The sequence below is a fragment of the Eurypyga helias genome, unplaced genomic scaffold, assembly GCF_000690775.1.
Source record: "Eurypyga helias isolate BGI_N326 unplaced genomic scaffold, ASM69077v1 scaffold177, whole genome shotgun sequence".
Classification (NCBI taxonomy): Eukaryota; Metazoa; Chordata; class Aves; order Eurypygiformes; family Eurypygidae; genus Eurypyga; species Eurypyga helias.
Genome location: NW_010262136.1, coordinates 49,481 through 72,236, shown reverse-complemented (window position 1 = coordinate 72,236; position 22,756 = coordinate 49,481). Strand labels below are relative to the sequence as shown.

The following is a 22,756-nucleotide window of genomic DNA, read 5'->3' as shown; positions in this document are numbered from 1 at the left end:
GCACGGGAATACAATTTCCCTGCTGATATCCCATCCGTTTGTCTTCTCTCAGCATTAGTTTCAGAGCAGGCAGCTCAGGTTACGGAGAGAGGGAGGGTTGGTCAGAGCCCCAGGAAAAAAGACCATCCATCGCTCTAGGACTCTGATAGCTGCGGCGGGAGAACTGAATTGCTTCTAGCAGCTCATCAGTGCCTCAGCATCTTTATGTTGCTGTGCAACTTGATTTTTTTTTTTTGGTTAGTTTTGGATGGTGAGAAACATCTTTGTGCCCTTGGGTGAACAGTTTTATTTAAGGTCCAGAAATGAAGAGAAATAGCCTGTCCTCCTTCCACGTCTCTCTGTGGTTGCTGTTCACAGCGGTGATACTTCAAGGTGAGAATACTGCTTGATAGCTAAGTGTTGCATTGAGGTTTATTTTACTCAGATCAGAGCTGGTGTCCTGATGCGTCTTACACAGTTGAGCTCCCGAAGTCTTTCATCTGTTTTGTTTTGTCTCACTGATGCATAGACAATGTGAATGATACTGTACAGCCAGAAACTCTCAGTGAAGCTTTGATTTGTTAGGATTTCTTTTTAATCAGGAAGGCTTGCTTTGAACTCTCATTAGCCCAGGAAGTCACTGTGAGTCACCAGGGTGTGATGCATTCCAAAGCCCTTGCTTTCTACATAGTTCCAGCTGGCATTTGCGCAAATCTTGTGTCGCTGTCCTTGCCCTTTGCTTGCAGAGGTGTGTGAATCGACCTGAAGGTAATACAGAGACTGCCGAGAGAAAATGTGATGCGCAAAACTGTGTGGAAAAAGTGTCATTTCGGTGAATTGTCCTTCGTGTCCAGTGTCCTGGATAGCAAGAAGCATCTCCAAATTCATGGTTTGGAGAAGGAGTTGGTGCAAGGGTGTGTTCATACGTCATGCAATTGGCAATTTGTGAAGAAAAGCTGCTCAGACTTTCCCAGGTGGCAGTTAAAAAAGAAGAGTAAACTCTGAAAGCAGCATGAATCTGTCAGTGCTGCATCCGTGGAGATGCAACAAGTCATTAGCCTGGGAGCAGGTTTGACTTCAGACTTCGCTCCTAATTTTAGCTAGGCAGATGTGTGACTCTTAAGTCAATAATCTCTATGTCTATGAAAGACACAAGTAAAACAAAGGTAGTGATATTTACCTTCAAAAAAGGCAGGAATCTCTGTATGCAGAGATTTTTTCAGTGAGTGTGAAAAGCTATTAATTTGCTATACTTAGTAGAAGTAGGTATTCATTTACTACAGGTGAATGCTGTTCTTATTGGAATAGCTTCATCATATACTATTTCAGCATGAAATGATATTCTACAGTATATGAAGGATAAATGTAGTAAATACCACTTGAAGCTGTAGAAAGAGGATATCTTCTGATACTGATCAGGGCTTAATCTGAACCAATCTGTATTATCTAGCTGTAGAATCAGCCAAAGGAAAATATGCTCACATGCTGTTTAATAAACTGTTTGAAGACTACTCCAATGCTCTAAGACCAGTGGAAGACACAGATAAAGTACTGAATGTCACCCTTCAGATCACATTGTCCCAAATTAAGGACATGGTGAGTAGTACAGTTCTGTTTTTCTAAAGATGTGCAGAAACGTGTTAGCCGTAAGCCTTTTGCTTGGAGGAGGAAAAGCAACTTGTGTTTTGTTGTGATAACTTCAGTAACGCTCCTTGTGTTCTTCAGTTATCCGTAGATTCTTACCTGATTGCACCACTAAGACTTCCCCTGTAAACTTAGAGCTGCTGAATTAAGACTTCTTTTGTAGTTAGGTTTTGGTATCGCACCCTCCAGGCAACTTTTGCTGAGTTTTCAATGCAATGAGCAAATGCTTTTTCTAAGAGGCAGTTAATTTCTACATAAACTCCCTGGTTTAGCCTTCAGTAACTTTTTTAATAAATTTGGTTGAGCCAGATTTACTTTTAAGGCAAAAGAAAAAGGGTCTGGGAGGAGAACAGAAAAATCACTTTTGTGCCTTCTGAATTACAACTTCCAGGCCACAGCAATCTTTCAGAGAGTTTGTTAGGCCGAATCTGTTAGCTGTTTGGTATTCTGAAGCTTGCAAAAGGAAATTCTTAAGATACTGGAGCCTTAGGCAACTCTGATTAAAGCTAAGGGAGGATGTGTGGTAAAGAAGGTTTGGACAAGGCAAAGTCCAAATAAGTAAGCCCCCTGTACAGTGTATGGCCTTATGTACCTGCCTGAGAAATACTTCTTGTGGCCTGTCAGCATTCTGACCTGCTTTGGACACTACTTTAGAGTTATGCAACAAACACTGCCTGCATCTAAGATGTGATTTTGTCACCTTCAGCTAGAAATATTTCTACATTTTTATGCAGGATGAACGGAACCAGATTTTGTCAGCTTACTTATGGATTCGACAAAGCTGGTATGATGCATATCTCAGATGGGACAAAGATAAATATGATGGGTTGGATTCTATCAGGATTCCGAGCAATCTGGTTTGGAGACCAGATATTGTCCTGTATAACAAGTGAGTGTGTCTGGAGAAAATGAGCTTGAATATTTGTCTGAGGGAGGGAGGGGGTTGAAGGAGGAATAGACGCACAGAGTCTGAGCTTTCATCACTTCCCCTTACCTTAGCAAGGGGTATGTTTGTTGTCCTAACATTTGTTGTTGATCATCTAAATATTTTGCAATAAAGCCATAGGCAAGATTTGGCAATTGATTATGTTACACGGGAAAGCTATTTTGAAGTTCTCTGCAGTGGGAATTGAATACCCTGGCAGTCTGAAGTGCTTTCTGCTGGGGCTGCTGAAGAGCTCTGGAAGGTTGTGTGTCCACAAAAAGGTGATATGCGAAGGCTGCACTCCTTGTCAGCTCTCCCAGGCCGGTAGTGTCCAGCAGATTATTTTCACCTTTGAATGGATTTTTGTCCTACTGTATCCTGTTTGAGGTCAAGTTTGAAGAAGTGATGGCCAAAAAATACGACATAATTTAACAGCACTGACTTTTGGCATTAATGGGCACCAGTACTTATAAATGATAGTTAATAGTAAATTCCCAATAAAATGCAGTATAAATATAAATATGATTCCAGAAGCATGTTTTTAATGCTGTGAAGCAAGCGTTTTCCCCGCCCCCCTTCCCTGGCCCACACTCTAGGTTTTGCCTGTCGATTCCTGACTGTCACTTTTCTCTCTTCTAGGGCTGATGATGACTTTTCAGAACCAGTGAATACTAATGTTGTGCTGAGATATGATGGAAAAATCACCTGGGACGCACCTGCTATCACAAAGAGTTCATGTGTAGTGGATGTATCTTACTTTCCTTTTGACAGCCAGCAGTGCAACCTTACGTTTGGGTCCTGGACCTATAATGGTAATCAGGTAGACATCATCAATTCTCTTGATCGTGGTGACCTCTCTGACTTCGTAGAAGATGTGGAATGGGAGATTCGTGGTATGCCAGCAGTTAAGAATGTCATCACTTACGGCTGCTGCTCTGAGCCTTATCCAGACGTGACCTTCACATTGATTTTGAAAAGGAAGTCGTCTTTCTACATATTTAATCTGTTGCTTCCTTGCATTTTGATCTCTTTCCTGGCCCCACTGGGATTCTATCTCCCTGCAGACTCTGGGGAAAAAGTGTCTCTGGGCGTTACAGTTCTCCTTGCTCTGACTGTGTTCCAGCTGATGGTTGCAGAGATCATGCCCCCCTCTGAAAATGTACCTTTGATAGGTAAGCTTTTACACACTCTGTCTTTAAACGTGGCTTGTTAATAGTGGGGCTGTATGTCAGGGAGACCATAAGTAATTTGTGGCTTCTGGGAATATAAAGGTGCTGCATTTTTAAAACATAGTGAAATACACCATGAAACAATGAAATTTTTAGAACAGAGTGAAATGTGCGTGGAATTTGTACAGGCATGCTGAAGCTCTTTAAGGTTAATTTGTGTTTATTTTAGATTACTTATTAGCTAGCTATTTCTATTTATTAAATATAGTTAGAAATATAGAACTATTTTATCACATATTGTTATAAATGGAAAACAATTTTAGAACCAGGGTACAAGGCGTAAGCAAGAGCGGCACACACAAAGATCAGACTGTTTCAGTATATGTTTCTGTCAGATCCAGATGGTTGGACGGCCTGTCTGGGACACCCAGGGTTGACTTAATATCCCAGAGTCGTTACATTGCATTGTCATGCCTGGCGATCCATTACGCTGAATTTTAATTCACATCTGAGGGTTCAGAAGAGCTGATGTGTAGTGAAAGGGGGGTGATCGGCACGGTCGCTTCTGCCAGGACCCTCTTCCTGTCCCTGGCTGCTCTGTCCCCTGGGACAGGAGGCTGCTCGGCTGCCCTGGTGGGATTTCTGGAGGTCTAGGAACATGCTTGACTGCACGCTGGCTTCCAGCTTCATTAAGATAATTCAAATCTCATTCTTATTATTTTCGTTATTACTGTATATGTGAAAATTACATGGCTTACTGCGACCAAAAACTAGACAATGAATAGGAAAGCTGAATGCATTTCCCACACCAGCAGCAACTATTCCTGCCCATAATACAGGCTTTCTGTACTGGGAAGTGGCTGAGGGGCATAGTTTGCATTCCCGGTATATGCCAATCTGTTCCTTGGCCTGGATGAGCTTTGTCCTTATTTGGACTAACCGTGCTAAATTTGCGCAGTCTGAAGAAAACCCAGACAGCAAATCTCAACAGGCAACGGAGCCTTTAGCTCTGTGCTGGCCTCTCAGCTGTCAGTACTCTTGTGGACACCAGCAAGGTCTGGATATTCGCTGGCCCGGGCGAACGCCAGGGAATCTGCCTGCTGGTGTGGGGTGCATCAGTAGCTCCAGCAAAGCACTGTCACCACTTCTGAAGTTGGATTTCTAATGTGCCACGTGAAGCCATCAACCCTGCAATTTTACAGACACCAGGAAGAAAGCAAGAGTCCTCATACACATTTTTAATCTGTTTTTTTTTTTTAATGGATGTAGTTTGAGAAATCAGAGGGTTTTGGCTTGCAAATATATACCATGTTAATACAGTAGTCACTTACTCATCCCATAAAGGCATGCCAGTAATGAGTTTTCTTTGTTTTTAAGTGGTAAATTGAGGTGAGTATAGAGAATCAGGGTGATTAAAAACTGGTTTCACTTGCGCTTCTGTTTAGCACTATGTTGTCATTATTTCTGCACTGAATTTTTTTATTAGGGTAGCATCTTTAATATGATTTTATTTTGTGTTCCAGGAAAGTATTACATAGCAACTATGACCATGATCACAGCTTCCACCGCACTGACGATCATCATAATGAATCTCCATCACTGTGGCTCAGAAGCAAAGCCTGTTCCACAGTGGGCCAAGGTGGTTATTTTGGACTACATGTCAAAAATCTTCTTCGTTTACGATGTGGGTGAAAATTGCACGAGCCCAAAAAGAGAGAAGGAAGAAGAACGTAAGTTAGAGGGGGATGATGGGTGTCGGAGAAGGCACAAAGAGGTAAGGAGTCACCTTTCTAATAGGAATGATGGCTGTGATCTCAAGGAGAAGCTCAATGGAAATTTGAATAAAAGCTATGGAGTTCATGGTGAAAATGTTAGAGAGACTGTTAATTGCTGTTCCTGTTACAAAATACTGATTAAAAATATTGAGTATATTGCTAATTGTGTTCGAGACCATAAAGCAAACCGGGCCAAAGGAATTGAGTGGAAAAAAGTTGCAAAAGTGATGGACAGGTTTTTCATGTGGATTTTCTTTATCATGGTGTTTTTTATGAGCGTGCTGATTGTTGGGAAAGCAGCTTAACTGAAGATGAACACGTTCCTTTTTGTCTGGGTTAGCATGTGTCGGTGGAGCTCCAGGACAGGAGTGCTTTTGAGATCCGTGTCTTGCATTCTGCAACAATAAACCAATAGGTTCTGTAGGCTGTGACAGCGTGTTGAGACACTGCTCAGCTGAGGGCCTTGTTGGTGACTGTCCTTGCCTTTTGGTGCGGGAGTGCTGCCCTGATGAGGCTGCCGGGTAAGCACCCTCTGCTCCGTCTTGGCGGGTGGTGGCCATGGTTCCAGGCTCAGTGCAGTGGAGCGTTGCAGCGAGGGAGCAGACAGCCTGGCAGGGAGCATGGTATTTGAAGGGCTGCCTCTCTCTGCACCTTGTAACCTGACCAGCCCTTTCTCTCCCCCAGAAACAGAATGTGTACTTGTGAGATGGTGGCAGTTCCTGGAAATCATCCCTTCGTGGCATTGCCTTTTCTCCTTTTTTAGCTTGTGTTCCTAATTTACCTTTTTGTTATGGTTCTTTCTGTTCACTGCTCCTATCATTCCACAGGCTCTACATGTCTATCTGCTGTGCCTTTCACTTCTAATACCATCAAGCTTACTGAGTATGATGGTTACGTTGAGCTTCCTCTTGATCATTTCCTGCTACTGAATATTACCCTATTGCCACCATGGCTCCAGGAAGCCAAATTCCCAGGACTTCTTCCTCATCAAGTCAGAGAGTCTTTCTTACATTCTCTTGAGCCCAATAATATGAAGGACTTCTGTCCTCCCTAGATGTCTCATTCCCCTGGGCATTTGTGCAAAATGGGCCTTTATATGTTAAAATGAGACAACTGAAATAGGAGGCTGTGACTTTTTCCTCTGCTCACTTTATTGCCCTTCACCACTGTTCACCCCATGTGTCCCTTGTCCACTCTTACATCCTCTTCTGTACTTAAATTTTGAACTGTTTACAGGAATGCTGAGGTTGCTCTGTGCAATACTTAGCACAAAAGCCTGATCTTACAGGCTCGTTAAAGCACTGCCATAATCAACATTTCCCACTCAACACCTTAGTATTTATGTGTATGTGTTTGTTGCTGACAACACCAAAACCCCAGTTTCTGTGTCTTAATTTCTTAATTTAAACCCTCTCAGACTAACAGAGCTCTGGAGGATGTCTCATACAGTAAAGTGAGAAGCTAGTGCCCCAGGCGTGCCCGTTGCGGATAAATTGCTTTTACAAAGCACCCTGAACTTTGAAACCATGATATTCTAGATGCAGTGGGAGAGGCAGAATTACACTGTAATGGATCCCAGTCAAAAGTTCATATGATTTTCATAATTGTTGCAGTTAATAGAAGCATACCTGTGAAACTGTAACTTAAGAGCAAGGAGTCAAAATGGCAAAGTGATGCGCTTGTTATGCTCAGATCTGTTGGAAGAAAGGATATTGTAATTATGATGATGTAAATAATGCATTGAATTGCTAATGACAGGGTTTTTTTGTGTGGAATAATTAATGCTGTAAGCTTATCAGGATTCTCATACATAATGCAAGCCTCAAAGTCCAGGTTTTAATGTAAAGCTAGACTGGGTGGCTAGCCACGAATAAACTCTGTATGTGGAAAAAGTCTCAAGTGTGTTCCCAGTATATTATCAGTTCCCAGTCAACCAGGATAACTTTGAATAGCTCCCTTAAAAGACAAGCTGTTCGCTTTCACTGTGCAGAAATATGGTTGCATCCATTTGTCATGGAGTTCAGGATTTGGCATTTATACTGCCTGTTTGAGGAAACTTGTTTGTTGTTGTGGGGAAAAAAAAAAAGTCCTAAAAGCGAAGGGAGCAAAGTATTTAAAGATAAGGATAAAATATTCAGAGTATGAGTCTTCAGCGTGGAAAACTGATGACCAAGGGTTTATTCAAGGCTTATGGGTGGCATAAAGAAAGCAGGGATGAAAGTCTGGGCAGGCTGTGTCCAAGGGTGGTGCCAGCAAGTCAAACACCAACTCCCGTCCTGGGACTGTATCGCAGCAGCAGGTCTGTTCTGGGGTAGGTTGCCCAGAGAAGCTGTGGATGCCCCATCCCTGGAAGTGTTCAAGGCCAGGCTGGATGAGGCTTTGAGCAACCTGGTCTAGTGGAAGGGGTCCCTGCCCATGGCAGGGGGTTGGAACTAGATGGTCTTTAAGGTCCCTTCCAACCCAAACCATTCTATGATTTGGTGAGACAAATCTCTCCCCTTATAGCTAAGGGATGGGATTTTTTCATAAATACTTAACACTAACAGAGCAAACCCAAGGGTAGACTGGCCCCTCACCCCCTTGCACTGAACCATAGTGTAATGCAAGTGAGCTTGAGAGTTTGGTGTTGAGGTATGGGCAAAATTTTGTCACTTTCAGGTATGCTCCCTTAGTTCTGCTTTTGAATGTCACATTCACTGCCCTGCAGAGGTTGCTTGAACAATAAGAACGAGCATTTCTCTCCACCATGGTTCAAAGCGGTCTGGGCTGGACATGTGCTTACTTGGCACAGCACCCGTGAGCTGCGTGTCCCTGCGGTGCTTCCAGCCAAGCAAATTTTGTGTCGCTGGCAGCATTACACTGGGACCTTCGGTCCTCAAGGCACCAGCAGCTAACCAGCCTGGAGGTCCTGGCCCTGGAGGAGGGGAGGAAAGGTGAAGGGTGGTGGTGAGTCCAGGGCTCAGGTGTCTCTGCTTGCAGGAGCTCCTCCTGGGGAGATAGTTCCTCACCTAAATCCTGAGACCTGCAGGGGTCGTACGAGTGCTGTTCTAGTGCTTCAAGGCACTGCTTGTAGGCAATTTTTTAAGGATCAAAAAAAGAAAAGACCCAACAAGCTGCTTTTAACCCTAAATGTTCTGTTTCCTCCAAGGTGCAACAAGTGATGTAGCCTTGGTGCCCTGTTAGCACGGTTGTTCCTGCTAACCTTTTTATTAAGGTCTAAGAAGAATTGTTTTCCATAGGCAAGTACAAAGATTGCTGGTCTGAAAGGCCGTTTCATGGCTTCCTCAGAAGCCACGCTGTGATTTATTAGCCTGCAGATCACACTATAGTCTTATGAGCAGAACTGATTTGAGGTGGTCTGTTAGTCCTCAAAATACTGCAGATCGAAGGCTTCATGGGCAGTGGAGACTGATCCTACTCCTGGTCAGGACAGTCTGGCATATTGCTGAGAGCAATGAAAATGCCTGCTGAAGGTATTGGATGCTATGGCTAGTGGAGCTTGAGCCCTCAGCCAGGTCAGCAGAGATGTGGCTGGTTAGGTTTCTGGCCAAGTAGCTTGGGAAAAGAGAGGATTTGGGAAAAGAGAGGATTTTTGCCAATGGCTTTCTTCCATTGATCTTGCTCTTCTCTGAGTTGCTCTGAGTTCTTAGATGAGGCTTTGAGCAACCTGGTCTAGTGGAAGGTGTCCCTGCCCATGGCAGGGGGGTTGGAACTAGATGGTCTTTAAGGTCCCTTCCAACCCAAACCATTCTATGATTCTATGATTCTGAGAGTAGAAAGAATCCTGTTACACCTAGATTATGACCACAGCCACTATAAGAAGCAATGTTAGCATCATGGTACTGTTCCCTGAGCCCCACAACTGTGCCTCCTTGAGTTCAGTAGCCACAGATGTTGACTGGATAGGACAACATCCCTGACATGGAAGAGGGATCATTTGCTGTCGCTATTACTTTGCAACTAACCTCATACCCTGCTCACTGCAAACACAAAGAGAGTCCTCCCTCTTTATGAGACTCTCTATAGCCAGCTAGACTGCGGAGGGGGAAATCATTGAGGCAGTTCCATAGATTGCTTTTACTTCAGAAGATGGACACATTGGTAAATGGAATTTGTAACACTTCTGAAGAAGGCAGAAGAGACAGCGTTCTGGCTGGTTCATTGTCATCCCAGCCCGCCCTTGTTCCTGGAGGTGATGGTTCTTCTCAAAAAGCCAACTTCCACTGTCACATGCAATTGTAATCCTCTGGAGGATTCCTGAAGTGTGGAGACTGTGCAACTCGTATGAGGTAACAGATGTAGTAAGAGTGTTCTGGAGGTAATTTGGTCCAGCTGGAGTGACCCACAATGCTTAAATTCCAGCCTGGGCCTTGCCTGTGCTCTAACCTTCCCCCAGGACACTGTTTCCATTACACCTGCTTCTGCTCCTTGGAGGTTGTCCTCTTGAGCCCAGCTGGGCAGGTGATTCCTTCCCCTTCTCTCTGTCCCAGAGGGACTCTCCCTTGGTGCTCTCCCTGCGTGTGGCAGAGGAGGCAATGCTTCTGAGAAGGCGGAATGGCTGCAGACACTACCAGGCTCTGCCATCAGTCTGGATGTATTTGCATGAATGGTCGTATGGTCAGCTTGGGGAGCAGGACTTCAGCTTGTGCAGCAGCAAAACTTTAAGTGATTGCTCATTTCCCCTGTGCTGCAGCAGTCACTGTTATATTGTTGTTTTGCAGTGTGTATTTTCTTTGAAAAACAACAAACACAAAAAAGCAGCCAGAACAAGAAGGTAATTATTAACCAGATTTGTTTGAGTATTGGTGTAAATCCATGAAATGCATCAAGCCCTGCCTATAGTGAAGGAGCATGGGGCAGTTACTGATTTCAGAAATTTCTGTCCATAGAGGACATCTGATGAGTTACAGGTGGTGAACTCATCCCTCCCTTGCAGGGATGGATGCAATGGGACCTAAAATTGCAGGTCTTGCACATGGATGATGGGGCTTTATCATAGACTGGAGAGTGCCAATGGACAGATTTGCAGTTGTTTGGCATCTAGTATCAATGAGACGCTTTAGGACACTGAAAATGAGGCACCAAAATATCATTGTACCTCTGGGCCACGGTCCTGCTGCTGGTGGTTTTGCTGGGACCGAGGCTGCCTGTTGTGGCTTGCCTAGCAGCAAGCACTCTATGGTTTTCTTGCAAGATGTGTGAATAAATTGCTCTAGATGGGGGTGAATACAAGACAGAACAGAGTGATAATGGGGTTTTTTTCATCGCCTTATATGTTTAGTGGGGATGCTTTGCTAGGACAGTGTGTATCATCAGTGATTTCCCTATTCCTTCTGCTTAACGACTGTAGCTTTTTTTTCCCCCAAAATTACGCATTTCTTGACAAGTTTACAGATGCACTTGTTAGAGCACAGCACTGGAATAGCTACTTTGGCTAAGCTCTGGATCCCGCCTAGGCTGCCGGCACCTGTGGGTGCTTCGTGCTGTGGCAGCAGGACCACCGCCTTGGAGGTGTCCCAGAGGTGTGTTGGGACTTCCCTACAGCTCTGCAGTTCTCATGTGTTGACCCTTCAGGTGCACCCAGCTGTTACCGTTGAACAAACAAACACAGGCAATTTGTGTCACAGAGATAAAGATTTCTCTTAAAATGGATTAAATCTGCAGGGAAAGGGGATAGAGAATTACTTTAATCCAGATAGAGCTGTGGGGAGTGTGTGCACCCAACAAGACCCAGCTTTGTTAGAATTTCGTTGCCCTCTACCTGGTATGTGAGCCTCCCCTCTTTTTATCACTCCTATGGGTTATTCTGTCTCACTGTAAGCAATATCTCTCCAGACAGCAACTTTATCTATACCAAGTAATTCACCTAATTGCATGCTGTTCAGAGAAAAGGGTTTCACTCTGGTACCGAGCTAGAAGTTCCAAGGTTCACCACAAAACTGACTGAAAAGTATCTTGTTGGGGGATCTGTAGAGTCACTTGTAGTTTGCTCTTGTTCCCTTAAATACCGTCCAACAGCTCTAGATCCTGTGCGAAATCCGCTGGGTCACTTTTATAACCTCAGTACATCATCACTATGTGACGTTTTGCAAACCTTCTCCCGTGAGAAGATGGATGCAAATACCTTTCGCTGCACTGGGGGACGGTAGCACAGCCTAGCTCCTGTCTCGGCTCTTCTGCTCCGACCTCGCCGAGTTAAATGGCAGGGGTTTATTACATCCTTTCTATCTGGGTTCATTTTTTTTTCAGCCTCTGAATCTACTAATTGCTGCTTGTCGATTTTCCTGGTGGTAAAGGTCACAAAGATAACTTGGCCCCTATAGCTCTTGGTGCATCTCAGGTTATGAGAGGCGGTGTTGAAGTCTGATTAAATTAATTACGTGTCCGAGGTTTCATCACAATGAAGGACCATTTTGCTGCTGTAGTTCACTTCCATCCGATTTTTGCATGGCATCTCAGAGTTGGGTTAGGAACCTCTAATTTTGTTGGGACACAATCAGATGGTAGAATCAGCTTTGTCTGACATAAACCTGATCCTGAACTGTCTGTGGCTTAGGTGCCTTCCCCTAAATCATGAGACTGGGAACCATGCTGTCGCTTTTGGGACACTGGATGTCCTATTTGTACACAGGTGGGGCTTTGGAAAGCGAATCTGACCCTCACAAACACCCACTTTCATGATGGAGTTGTCTGCAGGGGCAAGAGTGAGCCCTGAGCGCTGGCCCTGAGCAGCTGTAGGTGCCAAAACACCGTTGTCTTATTCTCAGGTTTTGCTCCAATTTCATCAGCTCGGAGATGTTCCTAGCGAAGGCAGAACATTTCCCCCTGTTTGAGGGAACCAGGAGCAGTTGGTACCAGGGTGTCTTCATAGAAACCTGGGGTTGCCCTGCTCCTTTCATCTGGCACTCCTGGTTAGCCTTTGCTCCCTCGCGCTGAAATGCACGGCGCCGTCTCCGCTGCTTTTCCTGGAAGTCTCACTGGCAGGGTCCAGCAGGGCGGGTAGAGCCTACAGAACAGCCCTTTTTGAGCTGTTGGAAGCACGTGTGGGGGGAGGCTGTGCAGAAGCAGATACCCCTGTCCTTTCTGCATGCTGTCGCCTTCGGCTCGTCTTTGCCAAGGTGGTCCTACTGTGTTTTGTCACTGGGGACAGCATCGCAAAGGTGGCATCGCAGCTTTTCTGGAACTCTTGCAAGATAATTGGAAGTTTAGAAAGCTCTCCAGAGCAGCTGTAGCAGAGAGGACCAGTACCTGCAGAGACAGCCAGCCCAGGGACACGCATGAGTCTCAGCTATCTCCTCTTTGTGCTCCAGGGTCCCTATGGACTAGCATCGCAGCCTTGCCTTTCCTGCCAGGAGCATCTCGGAGGTACCTGCAGCTAAGCCACCGTGCTACCTGTGAAATGTAGCTTATGAGTTTAGACCTAGGCAATAAAGTACACTTATGGCTGTATGGATCAGGAGGCAAGATGCAATCCATTACATTAAATGGGAGAACCCTGAAATGCTTATGAGGGTTCATCAAAAAATAACTCAGTGAATTTTTTCATCTTCAAAGCACTTTGTAGGTACTTACATCCTTGCACTAATGAGCAAGGATATACCTACCTTCTTGCCTACCTTCCCTTTCCAGAACATCCAGCCCTCACATCTTCTCCTTTTTTACTCACTGCGTATTATTTTTCCAAAGCCCAACTTCACAGCTTCTCTGCTCCATCACTTCCCAAGTTGGAAATCATTTGCAGCATGTCCTTGGAGATGAGATTACCAACTGAAGCCAGCCTTCGTTTCACCTCGTACGCAGGACATACTGGATATATAAGCAGTTGTCCATTACATCTGCTCCTTTTCTGCCAGGCTATATTCCTAACCAGTAAGTACAGTGTTCAGGCATGAGCTGAATAGCCTGAACACTTCTGGCTACCCCTGGCACTGAAGATGCCACCTTACCTGCCAATATAAATTGCTTTCTGCAGTATGTTGTAAGCTTTAATTGTTCCAGTGGGCAGTGCAGTTGCTATTTCTCCATATACTAACCTTGAATTACCTTGTACAAAGTAGCTTCTTCATCCATAACTCCTTCCTTAAAATCAGTGGCAACAAATACCAATGCTTTCAAAATTGATCCTGGTGAGATTTTCAAGGGCACGTCACTCTGAACTGAGTTTAGTGTCTCAAAAAGCAAAAAAAAAATTTGCTTAAGCAAATTAAGCACCAGAATGAGGGCTGAATCTTCAGAACTGCGGAGCAGCTGCTGCTGGATGGCTCACCACGTCAGACTGAAACATTGATGGTCTACCACACTGTCTCCAAAGGTGAATGTTCCTTCCCACCTTCCCCACAATCAGGTGTCGTTCTCCTCTTGTTTTGGGCCCAGGAAAGTAACGTATAGTTTAATTGGCAGCAACAGTCTGACAGAAAGTAAGGGAAAGGTGCAAATTACCTGTGCAAAATAAAAAGGAAGGATGGCTGAGGGAGGTGCCTTCGGTTTGATTTGAGAGAGGGAGTACTTGTAGAGGTGTGTGTTGACAGTTACCAAATAAACAGAGAACATGTTCACCTGCAGAATTCCCCTGAGCGGGAAATGTCTGGGGGCTGGAGCAGTGTTTGGGCACAGTAGGTAAACTTGCCCTGTTCTTTTTCATCCCTGGCCATTGACTTCTGCTATTGCTGGGGTCTAAATCTTGGGCTAAATGGATCCTGCATCAGACTCCGCACAGCTGCTCCTAAATTCTGAGTGTCCAGCTGCTGAAGACATGGAAAGACCTTCCTGGGGAGTACATGAATTCTCTGTTAGGCTGTCAGTGGTGTGGAAGGAAAAAGGTACCACCACTCTGCTGCTTCTACAATGTTCATCTTGGGCCGCTTTGAAACACCCTCTTGTCTCTTAGCCTTCCTTGTAGTTGCAAGCAGGTAAGGTAAATTCAAGCTTCTTTGCAGTTTGGGCTGAGCAAGCATAGAAACAAGATTTTAAAGTAGGTACAGTTGTCCCTCCTCTGGCAAAAACCCACACATACTATGTTAGACCAGAACAGCCATTGCACAAGGCTCCTTATAGTGGGAACGTCCCACCAAAAAATCAAATTTTCACGCAAGCGGTCGCTTTGGCAACAGACCGTGAGCAAGCTGTTACCCTGCGAGCTGCCAGGCTAAGTCTTCCTACCAAGCGGGGAGGTGTTGGCAGCTCCAGCTCGCAAGACCCATCCTACAGGAGCAGAAGTGAGGGGCCGGGGCCGACGCTACAGCTGCCCAGCACTGTAGTGCTCGCTCAGCATGTGTGTTTGTCCTGCTTGGGATGCAGCTCGAGTGGATGCCTCTGAACAGCTTTTTGGCAGAAATCTCATAATGGTTTGCCCAGTTTTATCGTTTCTGGTTCCTATATCAGTTCATCCTTGACACTGATCCCTTTATGTCTCTTTAAATGTATCTATTTCTAGCTTTTATCAGTTTGCGCCTCATATTTCTGAAAAAAATATGCTTTCTTATGCCAGCTGCTAGTTGTTCAAAAGTTGCTTTCTTAGTAGAAAATTGTAATCTGCTTTATTTACCCTTCAATTAGAGATATTAGCTCATCTGGACCTGGCTTTCATTTTTGATCCTGTAACAGTCATCAGAAGCTTTTGTTCCATCTGATCAAAGCAGAAAATTAAAATGTAGAGAATCACCTCCATTTTCCTTAGCAGTCCTTTGCTTTTTGAGAAGGCGAGGCCTGTTCTTTGTTCTGTTTTCCACTCTCCTGAGCCTCATCTACTATTAAATCTTATCTTTTGGGTTGCCATTATCTTTTTGGTACAAGCAAAGCCCTAATTACACGGAATTTCTGTGTTATTAACACTGGGCAGCAGTGCCTTAGCCAGCCCTTCCGCCATTTCTTGAGGGAAATAGCTGCCTGCATAAAGCTGCCCTTTGTTTCCCTTGTTGACCTCTTGCAGGTTTTTCCACTCTACCTTCACTTTTTTTCTTCCCCCTTCCAGTTTCATTAAAAGAGTAGCTTTCATCCTTTGTTTCAGGAGGTGTGTGTTCCCACGTGTGCTTATGTGCTGGCCCTTTTGTACTGCTTTCACCTCAAACACAAGAGAGATGGAAAACTTTCAGGGAAGATGACCCGAGACCTCTAAGCCCTGTCCAACCCTATGACATTGTCCTGCCCATGACACCATGGTTGTAATGTCGAACTCCAAGGAAAAACATTCTGGAAGTGCACATAGATATACCTTAAATAACGAGTACATACACGCACACCATTCACTATGGGATTTAAACTTGTTGGTCTTATGGACTGACCCAATTAATAAATAGACATGTAGCAATTAATTAAAAAAAACCCAGAAACCTGTTCTGGTAGGATGAATCAACAATGGGAAAATATGAATGGGGGTCTAGGAAAGCTTGCCAAGCATAATCTATACTCATGCTTTTAAGTTTGTAATGAACTATCAGAAGGCTATTCTGAAATGTCTTTCTGGCAGGCATGTTCTCTTTCCCCCCCCGGCCGTGTAGCGTATGGTATCAGGATGTTTTAGTCGTCACTTCTGAAAGACTTGTCTTGAAATACCCAAAGTCGCTGAGTTATGAGTAGTTAAGATCGTTCTATGCAATCGCTCGTCTTATACCAGCCACCTCAGGGTGTTCCTAAGTTTTGTCAAAGTCAAATTTTAGAATGCTTCTCGGTAGGAATTTTCCCCGCGTGTGGTAAGATGAGAAGAAAATACCTCTGCACAGGTGAATTCTGAGCTACACTGGTCAAATCAGACTTGGGTTTGACACACACAGGGGTGCGTGCCTTCAGGGTTTCATTAATTATTTTTTTTGTCTCTTCCTTATCCAAAGGTGCTGTGACCCCTGTGGTTCACAACGGCCAGGCCAGCTCTCCCTGCAGCTTTCCCCCTTTGCAAACTTGGAAACCCATTTCTCGAGTTAAATGAGGTCAAACCTCTTGATTGCAGTGTCTGTGGGAGCGCTGCTGTCAGTTGGATCCCAAGGTGGCAGCGGGAGAAAGCCGGGGGAGGAGCAGCAGGGATGGTGCTGGAGCTTTCCCAGGAAGGGAAGGGGGCAGAACAACTTGATTTTCTTCCCCTTGTGAGAAGGAGCTATTGATGCTTGATCCTCCTCTTGCTGCTGGTCCTGTGGCCCTTCCTGAGCCTTGAGGAGGTGTGTAATGCCATTAGGCCAGCAGCAGAAGAGAGGAGAGCAGATGAGCAGCAGCTGGCAAAACAGCTGGGCTGCTGGCAGCGAGCATGGGGCCACGCTGGGCCCAGGAATTATCTTTGGGGAAAAAAAATGACAAGAATAGGGATTAAGAGAGCTGCCAGTTAATAAAAATGGCTCGTAGCACGAACTGTTAGGGCTGAGCATCAGCAGCCTCACAGGAATGGTCACCGTGCAGGTATAAGGAGTGGCACCACTGCATTTCATGCCCAAAAATGTTTTCTGTTCCACAGGCGAGGCTTTCGCGTTGTTCAGCTGCACCCACCTGCCCAGGGCATCGCTACTTGTGTGGGGTTTTAGTGCACTTTCGCCATCGTGCCATCTCTCTGGGGGTGACGGCAAGCTGAGGCGGGAGCAGATGCCGGGGAGCTCCCCTGGGCTCTCCCGTCGGCCTCCTCCCTGCAATGGTTCATGTGGGGACGTGGCAGGCCGCACCAGGAAGCTGAGCCTGGTTAAACACAAGCCCTCGCCCCTCCCTCCGGCCTGGCCTGCAGTGGTGGCTGGCAGCAGCGGTTCTCGGAGGATGGTCACGGCGGTGTGCATCTGGGGGTGTGTGGCTCACCTGCTTCTGCTCCGAGTTGGCCAAAGCTGAGCCAGCTCCGGCCTGGAAACACAGCCATCAAGCTCTCACAGTGCCTGAAACCAGAAACCTTGCTCAGCCTGCGTGAATCCCCTGTATTTTGGGGATGGTAGCGGTACCTTCCCAAAGGTGCTGTCAGCTTTAGCTGTTGCCTTGCTTAGGCCAAGGTTTCCTTGGATCCTGAACTGAGCAGACTGTAGCAAAAAGCTGTTGAAATAGTCAGACTAACGTTACCCCAGAGAAAATATCGGTATGTGTTAGCACGTGGGAGCACAGCCAAACAGAAAAAAGCAAAAGCCACAGTTCTCAGGAATCGGGCGCTGGAGAAGACAGCCCCTGGTGACTGGCCCTCTGACAACTGCTATCGCACCCCTCGCTCGCTGACAGGGCGGTTCTGACAGCAACATGGCGGAGCGTACCCCCGTGGGCCGGACAGGCTGTGCCGGGGGGGACTCACGGGCACAGGCTGTGGAGTTTCTTGCACATCTGTTTCCATTAACATTTTCCCAGCCTGTGTACGTCTCTCAGCTGATGATGCTGACTAACTGCTGCCTCACCAAGGATGCTCCCCGCTCATAACCTAGCCTAAAGTGTCTCGGGGGTGTGGGCTGGCCTTGTCACTGTGGGGCTGCATCATGCTCCCCAGGGAGGCACCCAGGTCACCCTGGCCTCCCCACACCAGGGACACGACTCACGCTGCCCGTAAAACGGTGGAGCGTGCTCCTGGTCCAGCGTAGTGGCAACCCTCTGCTGCCAGTTGGGCTGAGCCAGCTTTCCCTATCCCGGTACACCGGAGCACCTGGCTCACTGGGTACCCAGCTTTCATTTCAAAAGTTGCTGGTGTTCTGGAGACGTAGGAAAAGTTGTAAAGCTTGCTGCTGTACTGAGTGATCAGGGTGTTAACCTCTTAATGGCTTACACGTGGGTAATTACTGCTGCTTTAGCTCAAAAGGCGGTTGGCTTTTGTGAAGTTGCTGTTCATACTCTTTTTGCAAAAGCAAATGGTGGGCAATCCTCACCTGCAATGAGTTGGCGTGTCCTTAAATGCCACAGTCAGGAGGAACAGCGAAGCTCAGTGAGAGCCTTCAAGGTAGAGAAGGGTATTTGGTCACAATCACCCTGTACCAGCCTTCCCTATATTAAACCACTTGGTTTTTTTTTTTTCCCCCTCTCTTGTGGGCAAATCATTTACTGTAATTTAATGATCACAACCACATAAAATTCACTTCCTTGTGGTAAAAAAAAAAAAGAAAAAAGAAAAAGGATTAAATGTCTTGGTTTATCTTTCCATGTAGGTCACATGGCCAGAGCTGGTTGTAAAATGTTGAAAAACTAGTTTGAGCTGTACTCAGTGCCAAGTGCTGTACATTTCCGTATTCTCCCTCCCCTCCTATCGCTCACAAAGCCACCACAGAAAGACAAGGAAGTTTGCTTTCTCAGGGAGTGGATTTCTTTTTTTTTTTTTTTTAATAAATTTAAAGCAGCATTTATTATTCTTAAATATAATCCTTAAGGCACCGGTGCTGTCCTAGTCCCAACCTCAAAAAGAACAGTCTGAGAAGAAGTATGCAAGCCAAACGTTGACCCAAGTCCCTTAAAACAACCAGAGGGTGTCTCAAAACCCCACGCACGCGGCGGGGATGGGGTCCAGCCCTCAGTCACCCCGGTGAAATGCAGGGTGACTGGGAAGGAGACCTGTGAGCAGCACCTAGGCTTTTGTGCAAATAGCATCACAGTGCCAAACAGGACTTGATTTTTCCCCCCAATTACAAATTATAGCGGATTTCCATGATTTCTTTTTTTCGCGAGCGGCAGGCCCGTGTTGGGCGTGCTTGAAGTGGCTCCTGGGGTCTTACCACTTTGGAGCTCTGGCTGAGCCAACCCTGGCAGCTGAGGAGTCCTCGTCCACTGTTGCTGGGCAGTGGCAGTGCTCGTGAATGCTGAAGGCGTGCTGACACCTTGCTCAACTGACGTTTTTGTTACCAGTAAAGCTTCCGCTGAAGCAGTGATGTGTGGATGAAACTCAACCCTGTTGTGGGACTCAGCCTGAGGTGTCTGTGCTGCTGAAATCCTCTTCTGCTCCAGGTGAGAAAAGAGTGAAGCCACAGGAGAAACACATTGTTAATTTGAGTGTGACTATTTTATTGAAAGTAAAATTGATAACACCTTTGTCAATCAGAGTATGGATGCTGACTGGTTTTAGGGAAAGCAAGTGACAGGTTCTGAATGAGCTTCCAGTAGTGCCTGTGGGGAAGAAAGAACTTTTTTCCTAAGCTGAGATGCACTTAATATTGCGCCTTTGATGACTACTGTAATGATGTCTGTAATCTTACTGGTGTCGATGACAGGACTGTATATTGAATACAAATTTATAACTTGATTTTCAGTTACGTTGCATATGTGTCCTTGACTGTGCCTCTTGGAGAGAATCAGCTTTTCTTTGCTGTGTGTTGTATTCAGTATATTTGCTCTAATACATCTGGTTAAACCACAGCCAAGGTTAAACCACGACAAGGACAAAACAATTCCTTTCCCTGCTGACACCACTTCTCTCTGACCCGCGTTCCCACAGGCCAGGACCTCAGGATGCTACCCCATCATCACCGTTTCCCAGTCTGTCTGGTGGTGTCTGCAGCTCTTTCTCCAGGCACGTCTCCACCGGTATGTCATTAGATGTCATGACTTGGACTGCAAGTCCGAGTCAGACATAATGCTCTTCCCCATCTTTCATTTTTGGCGTGTATGCCAAGCCTGATGTACTTCACCTTGTGCTTCTTGGAGCTCATCTGCAACATGAGAGCTTTTGGGTGTGCTCCAGGGCCTGCAGCAGCACGGCAGGGTCAGGGGATGGCTAGCAGCATTGCCAGGACCTGGCAGGAGGAGGTATGTCTGCATGGAGCAGGGAGTGTGCCACAGCCCTCTTAGGCTGTAGCGCTCCACTGTGTGGGTACAGGGGTGGACAGTCTTTCTTTGGGAAGAATTTACTGCAACGCTTTGGGTGGTAGCAGGAAACTACACAGCTGGTGGTAGTGGTGGGGAAGCCTGGACTGCTTACATATGCTAAAGGACAAGGCTATTGGGCATTTTCTTGCTGCAATATGTCCCCGGTAACCTAATCATTGAGGAGGTGCTGGTGCTCCCCAACATTCTGTCTGCCAGAGCCCTTCTGAGTGCTCTGCCAAGCTCTTGGCAGCTGCAGCATGGCAGCTTGGAGGATTGCAGGGTGACCAGTGCCTCCCCGGTGCTGCGTGGATGCTGGCGTTGCAGCTGCTGACTGCTGTGTCCCTCTGCGTCCTGCACAAACAACAGTAAGCCAAGGGATTTGTCTGCCTGGAGTGAGGCCAGGCCTTGAGGGAATCCTCAGCTTATCCACGTGGCCAGAAAGCCCTCCTGCGAGGGAAAACAGCTGGAAAGCCACGTAGACTGGAGAAACTAAGGATGCCCTGTGTACAGCCAGTGCATGCATAACAAGTTTAATAAGTAATCCCTTGTCATTGTATGCTCCCTTGAGTGACTGCAGGACACCCGGTCTGTATCCTACAGATTTGTTACAGGAGTGAGAATTGCTCATTGTAGTTACTGCTTCAAAGCTCTGGAACAATGGAACTGCTCTAAGCCTAGGCTGGTTTGCCCCTGACTGAAATGCATCTCTCTCTGCTGGTTAGCTTGAGGTCACTCCTGTGGCTTTTGCCAGCTGTTTGTAGGGCTTTTTCATGCTTCAGGAAGATCTTCTGGCTTACCTGTAGCTTCCCGTTTCCCACCAGTGCACGGATTGAAGGCAGTGGCCAAGCAAACGCTGAACTTTGGTGACATTGCAAAAACATGCAAGGATAGGCTCAAAGTGCAGCCTGACTGGCAAAAATTACATGTGTGCATTTGGAAAGAGGTAAAAAAAAAGGGAACAAAAGCATATCTTGCTTCAAAGTGAAACTACAACTGTGGGCAACAAGGCCATGAATAGTGACACAGCTTCCTTCAGCATGGCGGCCACCCCAAAAACCAGCTGCACGCAGAAGCGCAGGAACAGTCAGGGTTGGAAAAGACCGAGTTTGTGATTGTGCCTCTCCGAGTGCCCTGGGAAAAGGCAGTTGTGGGGAGCCCTGGGCGGATGGAGTCGAAGCCCTGGGGTGCACCGTGGGGCAAAGCATTGACCGACAGAGCCTGTTTAGTCTGTCACCGTGTTGGGAAGACGTGGCCGTTTGGTGCACGTGGGACAAACCTGAGTGCATCTGAGCATTTTTCCCCATGAGATTTTCTGGTAAAGACTTAGTCCTTGACTGCTCACCTCCCACGTGCAGGATCTGCAGCTTTGCCTGAGTGAGGACTGCGAGGCAGAGCTTCTGTCTTCTTTGATTAGGAAACCAGTGAACTCCAGTCCTGGTCTTCTAGCTGGAGGAAAAAAATGTCTGAGCTAATTAACCAGCTTGGCAGGAAATACTTCGTATAGAAGTACTTCTATGGTACGAAAATTCTAAAAAATTCCAGTCTCTTTGCTCTTTGGCATCTTGAATTGACCATAATTGCATGGCACAGCCTTCCTTTGTGCCAGGAAGGGAGACTTCGTGCCACAAAACTGCCTTTTCTAATTCCCTAATTTGCAGATTCTCCCTGCGACACCCCTCTGACTGTTTTGTTGCCAGGCAGGACTTGAAACTCAGTCAAGTGTGATTCAGTATTTAATTGACACACTGGAGCATAAAACCTGATTTTGCTGGCTTTTGGGTGCACAGTAAAGGTAGTTTCTCTTGTTGAGAGGTAGCTCTGGGATTTATTTATTTTACAGGTCAGCTTGATGGGCCAGTTTTTTGGCTGATGGGCATACAGGGAGCAGAGGTCTCACTGGGTGCTCAGGACCCAGCCAGACAAGAGAACTTGGTTGTAACACCAGCCACAGAGAAGGACATCATTGGGTACCACATACACCTTTTCAGACACATAAAAATGCATCTTGCCTATACTTTGAGCTCTAGTGCTTATATAAATGAGATGTTGCAATATGAGAGTGGTGTTAATCCACTTGAATTTCTTGTTAATCTGTTTGTATAGTAGCTGTATCACAGTTGTGTTAATGGGTGGTGTTTCCTGAAGAAAGTCAAAGCTGTTTTTTAGCAATTTAGGTCGATACCAGCCAGGGAAGTACACGTCTGCTCTTTAAGATCATCAAGAAATGCGTTCAGAAAGGGAATGGGATTGACTTGGCATTGAGTTGAGTTGTCACAGTGCCCAAGGCCTCAGCAGAGCTCCTGACATTCCCAAGGCAGCAAGGTCATCTTGAAAGCACAATTGCATTTCTCTGGCGTTGTTTATGTTAATATCCTGAGAATGACTTGCATATTTCAACCTTACAATAGGTTAATCATTAATTGAGATCTTACAAAAGTGAAGTCAGAAACCAGCAGTCTAGGAAAATAAACCAAATTATCTTGTAAAGTGCCTGTTTAGAAAGAGGTGCGTAGATTCATTTTAATCTTGGGTAGCTT

At 46.0% G+C, this 22,756-nt stretch overlaps 1 protein-coding gene across 2 annotated transcripts in view; it reads left to right on the top strand.

The window, feature by feature from the left end:
- CHRNA9 (cholinergic receptor, nicotinic, alpha 9 (neuronal)) overlaps nt 1-5,797 on the top strand; it is a 9,714-nt gene extending 3,917 nt beyond the window's left edge. The window contains exons 1-5 of one of the 2 annotated variants that reach the window (XM_010155587.1): nt 303-372; nt 1,430-1,575; nt 2,358-2,512; nt 3,188-3,720; nt 5,241-5,797. In XM_010155587.1, coding sequence (XP_010153889.1) covers nt 303-372; nt 1,430-1,575; nt 2,358-2,512; nt 3,188-3,720; nt 5,241-5,797 — 1,461 coding nt within the window. Of the gene's footprint in view, nt 1-302; nt 373-1,428; nt 1,576-2,357; nt 2,513-3,187; nt 3,721-5,240 lie in introns of those variants that run through there. The other variant, XM_010155588.1, reaches the window with a different exon arrangement.
- The last annotated feature ends 16,959 nt before the right edge of the window (nt 5,798-22,756 follow it).